At 52.7% G+C, this 15,259-nt stretch overlaps 1 protein-coding gene across 1 annotated transcript in view; it reads left to right on the forward strand.

The window, feature by feature from the left end:
* Stk32b (serine/threonine kinase 32B) overlaps positions 1-15,259 on the forward strand; it is a 331,961-nt gene that overhangs the window by 93,667 nt on the left and 223,035 nt on the right. Inside the window, exon 3 of the mRNA XM_004624576.2 lies at positions 10,150-10,301. Coding sequence (XP_004624633.1) covers positions 10,150-10,301 — 152 coding nt within the window. The remainder of the gene's footprint in view (positions 1-10,149; positions 10,302-15,259) is intronic.

The following is a 15,259-nucleotide window of genomic DNA, read 5'->3' on the forward strand; positions in this document are numbered from 1 at the left end:
TTCCATTCCTGTTCCCTATTCCAGAGTCCAGAGACACAGCAGTGTATGTCAGAACCAGAGTCCTCAGATTTGCAGTTGTCTCAGCTCTGCCCAGTATCCCCATCCCCCTCCCATTGGGGCCCCAGATGTGCCCACAGCTGCCAACGAGGCCTTACTTCTGTCCCGACCCTCCATAGTGCATGATGTCTTCATCCTGCACCAGCGCAATTCCAAAGAAGATGGGTAATTTGCCTCTGGACACCCACTGTAAATTCATGCCAGCGTGCAGGGGTGACTGCAATTTCCCTCTCCCTTGAAGCCAGGTCTTCATCTGAACTGTACCTTTTCCACCCACCTGCTGGTTAGGGTTCCTCAGCACAGGGACTTCCAAGAGCTGCTGATGAGTCAGTGCTCACAGGCAGTGACTCATCCCCACACAGTATCTTTGGGCAGCAAGGATTTCTTTTGAGTGTCTGCCAGCCTGGTCACTGCAAGGGGGAGGTAGTCTGGGACAGGTTGGATAGCAGCTCGTTGGGGCACAGATGCTGACTGGTGTGGGGTGAGCCTCTCTTTGAGTCTAAGTGTCACCTATGAAGGGGGCGTGCCCTGTCTTCTGCATAGGCTGTGATGAGAAGCAAGTGAGATGGGGGAGGAGAGTGCCTGACACGAATGTCATGCTGAGACCCAGCACCAGTGACCTCTCATTCCCTGGGGTACTTCTGCCCCTGGGCAGTGGCACGGGAGGAAGCACGGACTTTTACTGGATGTGCTGTTTTGAAGTATGTGTCATGGGAATTCCTGTTGCAAAGGCATGTGTTTGTACGATAATGCGGCACTGGGTCAGGCAGGGCTGTGGTGTGCATTAAAATTCCCAGAATATCTTTCCTAGCTGACATCTGTCACTGCTGATAAACAGTGGTTTGGAACAAGGTCTTGCAAGGCTCATGGCCTTGCATGACTCTCATTCTTCCTGGAAACATGATCATTCTTGGTACCACAGTAGTCTTGTCTTATGCTGCCTCTGAATCTGTCTTCTCTAGTTATTGGAAGTTTGTGGATTTGATTAAAATTGGGTAAAATATGTTTGCTCATTCTTACATTTATTCATCCATCCATGTATGTATCCATCTGTCCATCCATCCATCCAACATAGGGCAAATTTCCTCCTGATCCTATTTTAGGTTCTGAGGTTACAAATTTGAACCAGGTGTTGCCTGCGCTGTATCAGTTCAGTATGAAAATTTGTAAGCATACAGTGAAGTTCAAAACATTTTGTAGTAAACACCTATATCTACTATGTATGATCTCCAACTAGCATTTTGCCAAGCCTACAACATACCTCTCTGTCCTCTACCCATCTGTCAGTGCAGTTTGTTAGGTCTCATAGCAAACTGAAACTATCTGCGTGCTTCCCTGTAAATATTTAGGCATAGAGATTTGCTTATAGTTTTTCATATGATGTAAAATGTGCATACAGTAAAATGCACATATTTTGAGTTTTGAGATGTGCATTGCCTGGGCATCCTGAATCCCTACTAGGATAGAGTATTAAAAGCCCCTTCTTGGCTCTTTCCAGTTACAGCCCTTCCCCGGCTTGACCATCCCTTCCGCTGTCGGTCGGATTTGCCAGTTCTGAATGTTGCTGGGAAGGAAGCACGTCGTCGTATTCTTTGAGCTTCCGAGGCTCACGCACACTGCTGAGTGTCAGTACCTCCTCGTCCTATCAGTGATCAGGATCCCGTTTTATTAATAGTGCACAGTTTATCAATCCATTCTCATCATGATTTCGTGACAGGCTCCCAGACTGTCCTAACTGTACTATTTTGTCTGAATTTGCTATGAAACTTTAGACTTTGTGGAAGACTTTTTTTTTTTAAATGTACAATTTTATTTTTCTTAGGCAAATAGGCCTGGCATTTCTCCATCACGGAGGAGGTTTGCATGTGCATTGTACAGCCCTTTGAGTTTACATTGTGGTTGAAGCATTGCATTCTCCAGAGGCAAGAGGATGCAATTGCAAGCCTAGCCGGAGCAATTTAGGAAGATTCTGTCTCAAAGTAGAAAATAAATCTGAGGCTATAGCTCAGCGGGAAAGCCCTAGGTTCAATCTATAGTATGGTAAGAGAAGAAAAATCACATTTGTTTCATTCTTTGTCAACATATGGTGTTAATATTTTTAGCATAAACTATTCTGATAAGTATCTTGTAATAGCTCAACGTGTACTAGCATTTGTAGTAGCTCAAATGTTGTACCATTTACTCCTTTCTTTTAAAAAATAAATGTATATATGTATATATGTATGTATGTATTTGGTACAGGGTCTTGTTATGCAGCTCGGATTCATAGTGATCCTCCTGTCTCGGCCTCCCCATGCTGGGATTACAGGTGCACACCACCATGCCTGGTTTCAGGGCTGGCACAGTGCACCTGGGGTTCCAGGGCCAGCACAGCATGTGGTACTGGGGATTGAACTTGGGTCCTTGCACTTGCCAGGCAAGCACTTAGACTGCCAAGCTATCTCCCCAGCGCAAGCATGCCCTTCCTTAGCCGGGCAGCAGCTTTCTCCTTTCCTGGAGAGCATCTCTTCTGCTCCGTGTGGGTGCAGGCTGTCTCTCACCCACTGCAGTGGGCATGTGATAGGAGAGGCACAGGCTAGGCCAGAGGGTGCTGTGTGGTCCTAGCTCTGCCACCCAGGGCTCTTCCATCAGTCAGAGAGGAAAGGCTTCTGCTGTTCCCCTGTGTATCACGTGAGATAAGAAAAGAGCTCTGTGTTGGTTGGTGGTCATTGTTCTCACAACTGGAGAAGCTGAAGATCTAGCTATAGAAGGAAAAGTGTTTTTAGACAAAGACCTGGAGACAGGTGTCAGGTGGGTGGGGAAACGGAGCCCTGTGGGTGAGGGTCCATGTTGAGGTGCCATACCTAAATGCCTGCTCCCTTAAGGCAAGACCCTCAGCACCGCATTGGCCTCTCCTGCTTCTGGCCCTGCTGATGACCGGCTTGGCTTGGATTCCTCCCGAAGCTAAGCTTGAGAGCTTTAACATTTACATTCAAGATATACCCTGTGAGAAACACGCCTAGTGTACAGATCACATGTCCACATGCACAGGCTGTGTTAGTCAGCTTCCCATTCCTAGAACAAAACACCCAAGGCAGGCTGTTTAGGGAGAGAAAAGGTTTATCCAGTGCATATACTTCAAGGGCTAAGTCCAGGCTGGGAAAGCCTCATGGATATGGCCTCTGGTTGGGGCAGCGGACTGTGACAGTAGTATGTATTGGAGCCGGAAGTCACTTCTCCAGTCCGGGACACAGAGAGACTCAGAGCCCAGTCCTCTTCTCCAGCACTGTCCCCAGCGACCCAAAGGCCTCCCATAGGACACCATGGGTTAACGGTGCTGTCCCCTGGGGCCCGTGACTTTGTATCTGGACCCTGTGGAGTCATGGTTTGGATTAGAGCCATAGCATACATGCCCAGCAGAGTGCACACATATGTGCACACACGTACGCATGAGGGTGATCAAAGACTACAGCGACTGTTTCCATTTAAAATTTATATGCAAGGGTACGTTGTCATTAATCCTCCCCCTTAGAATGGCCATGGTTGCTGCCATGTTCCAAATCATTTTAAAACTCTACTTTTCATGATTATTTTGACTTTGGTAAAGAGCAGGGCAGACCCCGTGAATAAGGTGGATGAGGCGTGGCCTCGTGCTGTGCAAGCCTGCTTTTCCGTGGGATGTCACCCAGCGGCAGCCTCCCCCGGATTTTTGTCACCTCTTATAAAGGTACTCAGGAGGGAGCACGCCCGGAACTGCTGCAGAAAGCGGCCAGAACCGTGGGATGGATGCGCTAAAAGCCAAGGGAAGGACTTGAGCAAGAGGAATGCCTGTGTCTCTTTTAATGTGATAAATTTTGCAAATTTAAGGGTTTCCTGTGTGTTGGTCACATGACACATCTATACATGCATGCATGCCCCTGTATACTGATTTATCTATACAAAGGCCACCAAAATGTTTACACAATCAGGAAAAGAAAAATAGTATGACTTTTTTCAACAGTTGATGTTGCCCTCCTGTGGGGGACCTAGAGGATGTCGTACTCATCCCAGGAAACCCACTACACTGCTGGCCCTTACGGAAGAAATTGGAAGTGCGTGTGCAGCGATCTCCAGGCCCCAGCCTACCAGGCAGCAGGCCGCCTGCTGATCAACGTCTGACTGCTCCGACCACCACGTGGAGCACCTCTGGCGACTGTGGAGGCCAAAGGGAACTCGTGTTCATCTCATGATGTCTCAGGAATTTAGTATGGAAGCATTTATACAGGGTTTGCTTTTCCTGAAGTGTGTGTATGTGGTGTGTGTGCTCCTGCATACATAGTCCGTGTATACACATATGTATATGAATATGACCTACATAACATATCTAATACATGTAATGTAAATGACTATATAGAGAAGAATTAAATCACTGGACGCCTAATGCCTAGGTGACTGTCAGTTGAGACCGAGGGGCATGGTTTCTCGTGCTGATCCCTCCCACACTCGCCCTCTCCACCCTCCACCCCTGGCAGTGGCTGAGCCAGGAGAAGAGTCCCAGGAAGTGGCCCAGTGGGTGTGGCCTTGGGCGTCCACAGAGCCGGATCATATGAAGGGCAAAGCGCAGCTCTGGCAGATGCTGCAAGGAGCGGACTGTGCGCGAGCAAGCGGACACCCTCTTCAGAAGCTGCAGAAGATCAGATGCAACACTGCACTAATGTGTGTCTGCGTGCTAGCCAGACGCGGTTGGCATGACAGCCAGCCAGAGGTGGCCTGGGGTTACAGGACGATGGCTCTTGACCTCCCTCGAAGGAAATGTGAGGATAAAGCCAAGCTCGAGCTGTCAGGAAAGGAGACGAGGTCCACGATGCCTCCTGCTGCACAAGGACAACTGCTGCCCCATCCCCATGTGTGTCACGAGGCAACCATTCTGTATGCCAGGCTGCTCGCTTCCACTACTGTGTGTAGACCCAAGTGGATGGGGGGACACCATTCATGCCAGACCCCCGGGTGTCCGACTGCCTCAGACTCATTGGGAACTGAGCCGGGTGAGGCCTCACACAAGTGGTCCTCAGTGTAAGAGTTCACAAGTGCTTGGCATGTTGGGCTTTTCTCCACTTAAAAACTTAATTCTTTTGGAATTTACTTCCTGTCTCAAGTGTCTGGTGCCAGCCCAGTGGGGGCACAGTGGGCTGTTCAGTTCGCATCTGTGCTGGGCAGATCGACAACTGTGTCCATTCCATGACAGTGACAGGCAGCTGGATGTCATGCCTGATGCCACAGGGCTGGTTGTTTGGAGACAGCTTGACACACTGATGAGAGACATTTGGGCTGAGTCCTCACTGCTGAGGAGGAATCCCCAGAGGGAAAGTTGGCACGGGCGGAGGCCCCGGGGTGGTAGCATTGCTGCGACAGGCACATGGCAGCCGACATTTGCCCAGTGCCAGAACTGGGCATGGCACAAGCAGGGGCTCAGAATGTGATTGCTTTTCTCAGGAAACGACATGAGCTAATGAACTCACAGCACAATGGCCAGTGAGCTCTAGCCGAGAAGCCTGGCCCGTCATGGGACCCCCGCAAGGTGCCCGTCTTCAGGGAGTCTCGAGTTGGCTGCAACTCCTGCGCAAGTATGAGTGTAGAATTCTTAAAAGACGACACTTGCCTGGGAAGCCAATATTGTTCTTGCAGACAGCTTTATGAAGGATGGAATCCATTTCTTTCTAATGAAATATTTATTCATTTGCTATTAATTAGGTCATGTTTGGCTGCAGGCATACTGAAGAGGAATTTGCTGGCACCTGCAGGGCACTTTATTAAGAGCCAAATATCACAGGCAATGCAGGCGTGTTGTGGCCACTTCCGAGCAGCAGCTGGGCCGGTGATGTGCCACAGCCACCGCTGCTCCTTTACATCTCAGCATTTGCTCAGTGACACCCCCTCTGTCCAGCTCAGGAACTGTCCCAGGCCCTCTCAAGGGACTTTCAGCCTCTGTCCCTCGTGGTGCCTGGTTTCCCACACTTGTGCTGACATTTCTGACACAGTGACTTCGGTGTGTGTGCGTGCATGCGTGTGTGCTTGAGTTTATTTATAAAACACATGGTTACCGCTTATAATTGTCCCCAGTCTCTCTCCCTCTGCCGACAGAAAGAGCTTCTTCTGTGAATCAAGTTCTCGGTGCTGTTTGTATGTTGGTTCTTTCCTTCCTTTGCTGGTTCACAGTTGTAACCTCAGCTCTATGTACAAGCCCTTGTAATGACTCCCCAGCACCTTCAGAATGAAAGCCAGCGGTGTAAACTTGCAGGGGCTACTGGAACACAGCCACAGGGCCACAGCGGAAGCTCCTACTGTTGATGCCTTCCTCAAAGAGCACCTCTCTTGCGAAAGTGTCCCTCTCTTCTAAGAGGGCCCTGACACTCAGGCCAGAATCCAGTTTGACCATGTATCAGGTCACTGTGTCCCAGGCAAGGTGTGACTCTTCACAGCAGCCACAGAGAGGGTCCCTATTTCAATCCGAATTTCATTATGGTTTGGAATGAATGTCTCTCAGACTCACGGACTAGATCTGGGTCTCCAGCTGATGGGGTGTGGAGCAGTGAGCGGAAGACTTCAGTGGTGGACCCACCATGGGTGGATTCATAATGTGATGATGACATTGCAGGTGACAGAAATAGGAAGTGGGGTCTGATGAAGGGAGTGAGCCATGGGGTTTGGCCTTGGGGACTGAGTCCTGTCCCAGCCCTTCAGCTCCAACTCTCCTGCTGTCTCTCTGCTTCCCGGCCCCCCTGCTTGCTCCACCACATCTTCCTACATGAGCTCTGCCTAACCACAGGCCTAAAGCAAGGAGCCAGCTGGCCATGGACTGAACCCCCCAAAGCCGTGAGCCAAGATAACACTCCCTTCCTCCAAAGTGCTTCTCTGGTATTTTGTCTCAAAGGAGTCTATTTGGGCCATTACAGAATACCTGGTGAGGTGACATCCATTTCTCCCTGTTCTGGAAGCAGCGGTCTGAGGTCAGGGAGAGGTGGGGACACATTCTGTGGATTCTGCGAGGCCCCTGCCAGGCTGCAGTCTGCTGACTTCTCACTCTGTTCTCCCTTGGTGAAGAGCAAAAGCTCTGAAGAACAGGCGGAGGCCCAGAGAGGGTGGGGCACTTTCCCACAGTCACACAGCAGAGGGAGTGTCAGTTGGAGTGTGCCCAGAGTTCAAACGTCTCTCTGCCTCCATCTTGCTGCCAGACGTGGTCCCACTCCGTGCATCACACTCACCAGCCCTTTTGGTTTGCATTAGCCTCTCCATCTCCCAGGATCCAGAACTGAATTTAATTCTGAGAGTCTGCTCCAAGTGCTAAGCCATCTTGGAGCGGTGACGAGTGCCCTTCTCCCCTTTGGCAGTCTCTGCCCTCCGGAAGCCATGAGCATCTTGGTGTCTTTCCCTGGATAGCACACAACTCTAATCCCAGCCTCAGTGGCTCTGCACAGTGAGATGAGTTGGCATCGAGGTCTTGAGGCCTGAGAGAACATGGCAGAAACGAGGGAGATGAGCGCTCCGGCCGGGCCTTGTTCTCCTCTCCTGTGTGCCTTCATGTGTGGGCCCATTCTCCGGAATTCAGCCTGGATACCCACTGTCCCAGGTTCCTTTGCCCACGGCGCCTTGGCCTGCCTGTGTTTCTTCCCTGTTTTCCAGTTCACTGGCCTGCGAAGTCCGCAGACCTGCCCTCACGCGCAGACTGTACTGGCAGGCGCTTCTGGAGGTCTCGTGACGTGTGCTGTTGAACTCTGCTGACATCTGTCGACCTCCTGCTCTGCCTTAGCTTCACCCCGGTGCAGGGTGGGTCTAACTCGGTTCCAGGAGGAGCAGAGCTGGAGCCAGGTTCCGGCTCACTGCTCTGCCTGGTGTTTGTCCCCGTAGATTTGCAGCACGTCAGAGCTTCCATGGGCCTGACCTCCAGCAGAGGAGGAACCATGGAGCCAAGAGAAAACCTGAGCTCTCGACCAAGCACCCTGCGCGCTGCCTTCCTGCGCAGGTCCTCCAGGGCCCTCTTTCCAGGACGGCAGGGAGCCTGGCCTTCTGGCTTGAGCCTGCAGCAAGGACTGGGCCCCTTTATCTGTAGGGTAGGGGTGGCAGTAGTGCCCGTTCTAGCTGAATGGTGGCCTCCACATGGGAACCTTCCTAAAATCCTAGAACCTGCTCTTCTTTGGAGGTGCAGTGTTCTGGGACCACCGTAGATGCCTGAGACCTCAAATAGGACCAAGCTCTACCTATACTATATTTGTCCTGTACATCCATCCCAATATCAGAGTTTAATTTATAAATCAGGCTCAGTCAGGGTTTAGCAACAATAGCAATACACCCTAACAGTTACTGTAATACCAGCCATTCAAATGTGATCTCTTTCTTTTTCTCTTTCAATATAATTTACGGTCCTCTGCTCAGCTTATGTGTGATGCTACAAGATGGCACAAAATGAAGGAAGCGACACAGCTTCAGGATACTGTGGGAGGGCTATGTGGACCCAGGCACTGAGACCCCACCACAGTCTTTTTGGCCACAGGGAGGGCTGCCAAGTGATTATCATGTGGGTAGCATATGCAGAATGGTTACCCTGCCAGAGAGACAATCCTGGGTGTCCTACAACACCCCCCCTGGGGAGGTGGGTAGCATGGGACAACATGGAATTTCTCTGTGGTACTTACATTTTATAACTTATCAGGTATTCGTCCCTGAAATTTTCAATTCAATGCTGCAGGCCATAGCTGACCTCAGGTTACTGAAGCTGAGGTTCTATGCGAATGTAATGATTTAGGAAGGGCCATCTGAGATTAAGTGCACCCCAGCTACTGTGATTGGTGTTCTGATAGAGAGAGGTGAAGGGGACCCCAGACAGACTCAGAGCGGAGGAGCCAGGTGTCACCTCTGACACGCTCTGGGAGCTGCTCTGCCCACACCTTGAATGTGGACTTTCGGCCCCCAGAGTCTTCTGTGCCTTCAGTGCCTGTGGCACTGAGGGAGGTGACACTTCCCCTCACCATGCTGTTGGAAGATCTGATCCAATCCGATCCTATTTGGTCCTCCTCCCTCATCTTGTTCCAGGCCATGTAGCCCGCGTATGTCCCCAGCCTAGCGTGACTCTTTGAGGCACCTGCCCAAGCCCTGTGCCTCCTGGGTTGCACCCCCTTGCCCTGCCCCTTCCTGGCTTCAGGCTCCCCTTCTGCACTGGGTCCTGGGCAGACCCATCTCAGCCAGCCTGTCCCACCTTGCCCAGGGACTCACTCTTCAGGCATGGTTATGGGTTTGAGTCCTGCCCTGTAGCACAGAGGCTTGAGTGAACATGGCAGCTTCATCATTACACCAGGGCTCCCTCCCTGGAGCAAGGACAGAGGTGTTTGTCACTCACAGGTGACAGGTTAATCATAGTTGTCAGTGCCAGCCTGCAGTCGGGTGCACACTGCACAGGGCTGTGGTGGCTTTCCCAGAAGGAGGCTCCAAGGCAAGGAGAGGAGACAAACCTTTAGGTGAAGCAGGCAGGGGCGAGGGAAGGAGCAGGAGGAAGGCCTGAGAGGAGGAGCTGGGCCTGCTCTGCGCCAGGCAGGCATACTCACATGTCAGGGGCCTTTGACTTCCCCTCCTCCTTATCCTTTTAGTCCTGGGTTTGGGATGAGGACAGGGAGTTTCTGGCTGTGTGGGTCCATTGCTTGGGCTACGAAGTGGGCTCTAATGGCAATAGAGTGACCCTAGGCAGAGCAGAGACAGAGCCCAGGCAGGTGTGTGCTAAGGGGGGAGGGTGCAGGAGTCACTCGGGCAGAGACAGGGTTTGCAGCACACAAGCACATGGATGTCCCAGGGCCACAGTCCTTGGGACAGGGGCTGCAGCAGAGTGTGTGCCTGCGGGTTCCAGGGCCGCTGTCACTGGGGTCCATGTCCACCTTCCTCCTGGGCTGCCAGCCGCCCGGGTCAGGGCTGGGGCTTCCCACTCCTGAACCTGCCCCCCAGCAGAGCTGCTGATGCTTAGCGTAAGCGTCTTCCAAAGGGTGACGCTGGGCCCTCCATGCTGTCCAGACGCAGGGAGCCCCTCGGCTCCCAGGAGCGCGGCACAGCCACAGCCCGGGTGTGAAGTGCTTCTCTCCTCCTGCTGCCCAGGTGTGCATCGTGCAGAAGCGTGACACAAAGAAGATGTACGCCATGAAGTACATGAACAAGCAGAAGAGCATCGAGCGCGACGAGGTGCGCAACGTGCTCCGGGAGCTGCAGGTCATGCAGGCACTGGAGCACCCGTTCCTGGTCAACCTGTGGTGAGTGGCTGCGCCGCGAGGGGCGCCCAGGCAGGGAGCTTTGGGCTGAGGGTAGGGATGATGTGGACGCCTCGTTTCCGCGGCCCTGAGCATGCTTTCCGCCCAAGTGCTCAGCTCTGGGTTTCGTGTTCCTTTCCCCTCTGACCTCTGACCTGGGGGGTCTGCGTGGAAAGTGCATTTAGCAGAGAAGGTTTTGTGTAACTGAGAAAATACATGCCATGTAACAGGATAGTGGCAGATGGTGACTTGGAAGGGGGTTCAGCTCTTCAGAAGGTCACTTCCGCTGTGTGGGTCGCAAGGACAACTGGAAACCTGAACTTCCCTCCATGCCGAGGGACAGCCCAGCACGGGTGTGCTGAATTTGAGGTTCTGAATCGGGCCCTCAGGCCTGTTGGAATCCACATTCCAGAACCTTCTTTTATTTTGAGACAGGGTCTTGCTAATTTGGCTGGGCTGGGACTCTCCATCCTCCTGCCTCTGTCTCTTAGTGTGCTGGAATGACGTGAGGAACCCATGCTGAAGCGCAGGACCCCAGGACAGGAGGCTGGGCCCAAGCAGGCCGGGGGAGCCTCCCCCACTGCCCGCCTTGGTCTCGTGAGCCCAGCATACCTCCGCCACTGAGCACCCAGAGTGCTGGCTTTCCTGTCCACTAGGAAACATCTGTTCCTGGAGAGCCGCGCTGCTTCCTGGTGCTTTGCTCTGTGGGTGGAGTGCGGCATCCAGCGGGGGGTGGAGTGCAGCGTCCAGCGGGGGAGGGGGTAGCTCTTTTGGTTTCTCAAGCTACACTGACAGGGAGGATGAGGACTGGCTTCTGGAGCGAAGGAGGCCAGAGAGGCTCCTGCAGCCACACTGTGCACGCCCTGGCAGTGAGGCAGGGGTGGGGGGCGCAGCACCTTCCGTGTCCTTCTTCCTCCTGCTTCCCGTGAGGTTGACACGCTCCCCACCCAGAGGCACCTTGAGCCTCTGTGGTTAGAAAATGAGAGGGGGCACAGATTTTTCTGTCTCGAAACCAAGGTGTGCATGGTGTATGCCCAAACTTGGCGTTTCCACCTGGAAAATTCCAGGATATGGGGCAGCAGAGTCTGGATCAGAACGAAAACTTACCCAAAACGTTCATCACTTGGGGGAAGCAACCTTACTATTTTGATAGCTGGACAAGAAAATTAAAAACAACACATTTCTAATCAGAACGCTAACATCCATTCATTGCAAAACACAGAAGAGAAAATTCGTAAGGAAGCAGAGAGCCAGAATCGCACCGCGCCTGCGCTCCACTCGAGACTGCAGTTCTTTCCAGTTTCCTTTACTCATACGTACTTATGTCCATGATAAGCCATGATTTTGCTATCCAGGACGGCTATCTTGACTGTATGTCATGGATATAAAGAACATGCACAGCAATCGATAGTGATCTTTCTCAGTTAACCGTCTGGTGGGAGCCCTCGCTTGTCATCGCTGATGCTTTAGGTTGTTGCCAATGGCTGGTAACCTTCTCCTGCAGATGAGACAAGGAGCTGCCTAACTGCTCCACACGTCTGGGTCGCCGAGGCTGCTCCTGGCTGCCTTGCCAGTGTGCATGCCCAGCCCCGGCCTCCACGCGGTGCCTTTCTAAGACAAACTCCTTAGAGCGGACAAGGAGACCAGGCACGCACAGGCAGAGCTCGCGGACACTCGGGCAGGGTCACCAACACATTAGTGACAAGTGCCTTTTGTTACTTGGCTGCTGGCTCTGTAAGAAAATCCTCCATCAATGCTGATCCTAGAGATACTGAATGCCCACCATAAGCAGGACAAGAAGCCCGTCACTGCTTGGTCTTGGAGGCACGGCCCAAGCTCTCTGGGTCTGTCCTCACTTGTCATGGGCACAGGAATACCCTCACTGGGAGGGCCATTTTGAGGATTAAAAAAAGTGATGTGGAAGTGTGTTTTCTGTAGATGAAAATACTATTCACTGCAGGCATGTGTGTGTATCTATATGAGACTAGACTGGGTGATAATAAATTTGTGATAAATATATAGATGGCAGATAAAGGATAGATGGTAAATGGGTTAGATAACTGGACACACTAATGGTAGGTGGATGGCTGGGTCAATCAATGGATCAGTGGTGGGATGAATGGATAAATGGATTGGTTGCTGGATGGGTGGATGGATGGATGCATAGATGGATGGCGAGACAGACAGACAGACGGATGGTAGGCAGGCAGATAGATGGCCAGACAACAGCCCTTCAAGCAATATGTTGAAGGGGGTTCACTGGCCCCTGGTCAGTATGAGGTCTTCACGCCCTGTATGCCCAGGATTTAGTTATAGAGAAGGAAGCTGACCCCTCGCCCAAGCACGCATGGTAATGTCTTGCACTTACAAGGCAGGAGTCTGGAAGCTCAGCTGACCTGGTCCCTGCCTGCTGTCCCAGTGTTAGGTCTGTTTGTTTCTGTAGCCAGGACTCCAGGTGACCCTGTTATCACCGAGCAGCCCCAACAGAGGCTGAGGTGTGGCTGGCCACACTGGGTCAGGTGCCCCTGCTGCGCCTGTAGATGAGGCAACAGGAGGGTGGACCCTGGGCTCATGAACAGACCGAGAGGGGAGCGGCTCTCCACGGGGAGTTTTGGAGCTACTTCCAGGAGAAACCAAGGGAAGTCTGTTCTGGCCACGTGCTCAGAATGGTGCTGCCCACCATTCTGTCCATGCCAACCCTGCTTGTCCCTCTGCTCATGACCTTGCCTGCCTCAGCTGAGCTCAGGGTCAGACTCAGGGCCACCTGCCACCCTGCCATTCTCAGCATTGCAGAAAACAATGCTAACATGTCCTGGGTTTGGTATGGTCACATTTAACTTTCTTTTTCCTTTGTGACACTGGGGGTTGAACTCGGACCTTCCCACTGACCTACCTACCATGCTCCCCCTTAGTGAGACAGTCTCACTAAATCCCAAAGGTGCCCTGCCTGAGCTTTAACTTGGGATCTTCCTGGGTCAGCCTCTCAAGAGTGCTGGGGTTACAGGGCTCTACCACCATGCCAGCCTTACTTTTCTTTTCTAATCCTCTTCACAGACTCATTATTTCTCCACTGCTAACCTACTATTATCATTATCCCCATTTTGCAAATGGGGCAACTAAGTCACCCCCTTCTATGTGGAGGTGATGGGACCTGATGCCAGCCCTTCTGGCCTCAAAGCCCACAGTCCTAACTCTTTGGCTTGGGCTTTCCTGTAGCCCATCACGCCCCAACTCCTCCCTGTGTGGACCCCCCCTTCTGGCATCTCCTTGCCTCCTGGACCCTGAGGAAGGCCCCCAGGGCAGGACAAGGACACACACATGTAGTCATTACCCACTCACCTCTTCTGCATGTGTGGATGAAATATGGCATGCGTGTGTGGAAGCTCCGCCCTCGCTCCTCACCCCCTTCCTCTGCTGCTCCTCCACACTGGCCCCACACAGCTTCCTTCTCCTGACAGTTCTGCCTGGAAGAATGAGTGACTCGAGCTCCCCCGCTCTGATACGCGGAGCTGAGCTGTCAAGCACAGCGTGGCCACCTGCTCTGTAGTGAAGCTGCTCTGCTCTCTTGGGCTTCAGACAAACACGGCAAAGTAGAACGAGAAAGGAAAATCACTCCAGAGAAGGAGGGTGGCGCACTGTCCACCACGGGCCCCAGGGAGGCTTGGCTCGGAGGTCTGATCTCCTGGGTTCCAGTCCCAGCTCTGAGGCCACCAAGGGCCCATGTGTGCTTCCGTGAATTGGCAGACTGGGTCCCTAACTTTACAGGGACCTGCACGGAGCCAGGGCATTTGGGGGTGATTATGGCTGAATGAAGTCGTAAAGAGAGGCCATAATCGGGTAAGGCTGTAGCCAGGTGTCGGGGGAGGGTGGGTGCTGAGAACACAGTGAGAAGGTGGCGCCTGCCACCCAGACTCAGACTCCCCACAAGGCCCGGATGCGCCGTCGCCCTGAGCCCAAGTCCCAGACTGCAGAACCGTGAGAACCAAACCGAGACATCATGTGTGGGCGCTGGTGCAGTAGCTGGAGCTGGCAACTGGAGAGAGAGTCCATCTGCCTCCGTGGCCGCTTCCTTGTTTGTAAGATGGAACTGAAAGAACAAAGAACTGCTCCAGCTGTTCTGCAGATAAGACCAGTGGTATATACTGCCTCAGTCCCTTTCCTCCTGGCGGGAACAGTGTAGGACACCCACAGCTCAAAGGAAGACGTTTGCTGTGCATCACTTCAGTCCCTCATCAGTCCCTCATCCAAGGCAGCAGTGTGGTGGAGGGGCCTGGTGGAGCAAAGCTGCTCACGACATGGGGCACAGGAGGCAGAGAGAAGGGAGGGCGGGGCAGGGGGGATGAGCCCTTCCAGGCCACAACCCTGCGACTGCCTCTTCCCATGAGGCCCCACCCCTGCGAGCACCTCTTCCCAACAGGGCCAGCCCCTTAACAGTCAGCCAGCTGATGTCCCTATAATACAGTCACCTTCGAACTGTCTCCCCATTTATTCCAGGAGGCTCTAGGGGATCAGCTAGATTAAAAACTAAGGATCCTTTGGTCTGGGACTGGCAGAACCACCCAGGAAGGCCTGCTGGGTCATGGATATGCTGGGCACTTGTGTCTGAGGTAGGCTCCGGCTGGCCAAGCGTGTGGCAGTCGGGTGGCTCCTGTCCCCGTGTAGGCTGTGTTTGCATCTCCTACAGCACCAAAGGTGGAAGGTGCATTCTGCGCTTTCAGCACTAGACAGTTTCCTGAAGGAAGGTTCACAGGCAGGTGGCTCATGCGTGTTTTCACACTGTGTTTGAGGTTCATTTCCACTTGCCACTTGGCTCTGTTTACTAAACTCATTGTTAAGATGCTTTGTTTAAAGTCAGCCAGGGAGCTGGGGATGTGATATGGCAGTCTAAGCTCAAGGATCTGGATTCAATCCCCAGTACCTCATGCTGTGCCAGCCCTGGAACCCCAGGCATGCTGTGCTGC

This window comes from Octodon degus, unplaced genomic scaffold, assembly GCF_000260255.1.
Source record: "Octodon degus isolate 3935 unplaced genomic scaffold, OctDeg1.0 scaffold00006, whole genome shotgun sequence".
Lineage (NCBI taxonomy): Eukaryota > Metazoa > Chordata > Mammalia > Rodentia > Octodontidae > Octodon > Octodon degus.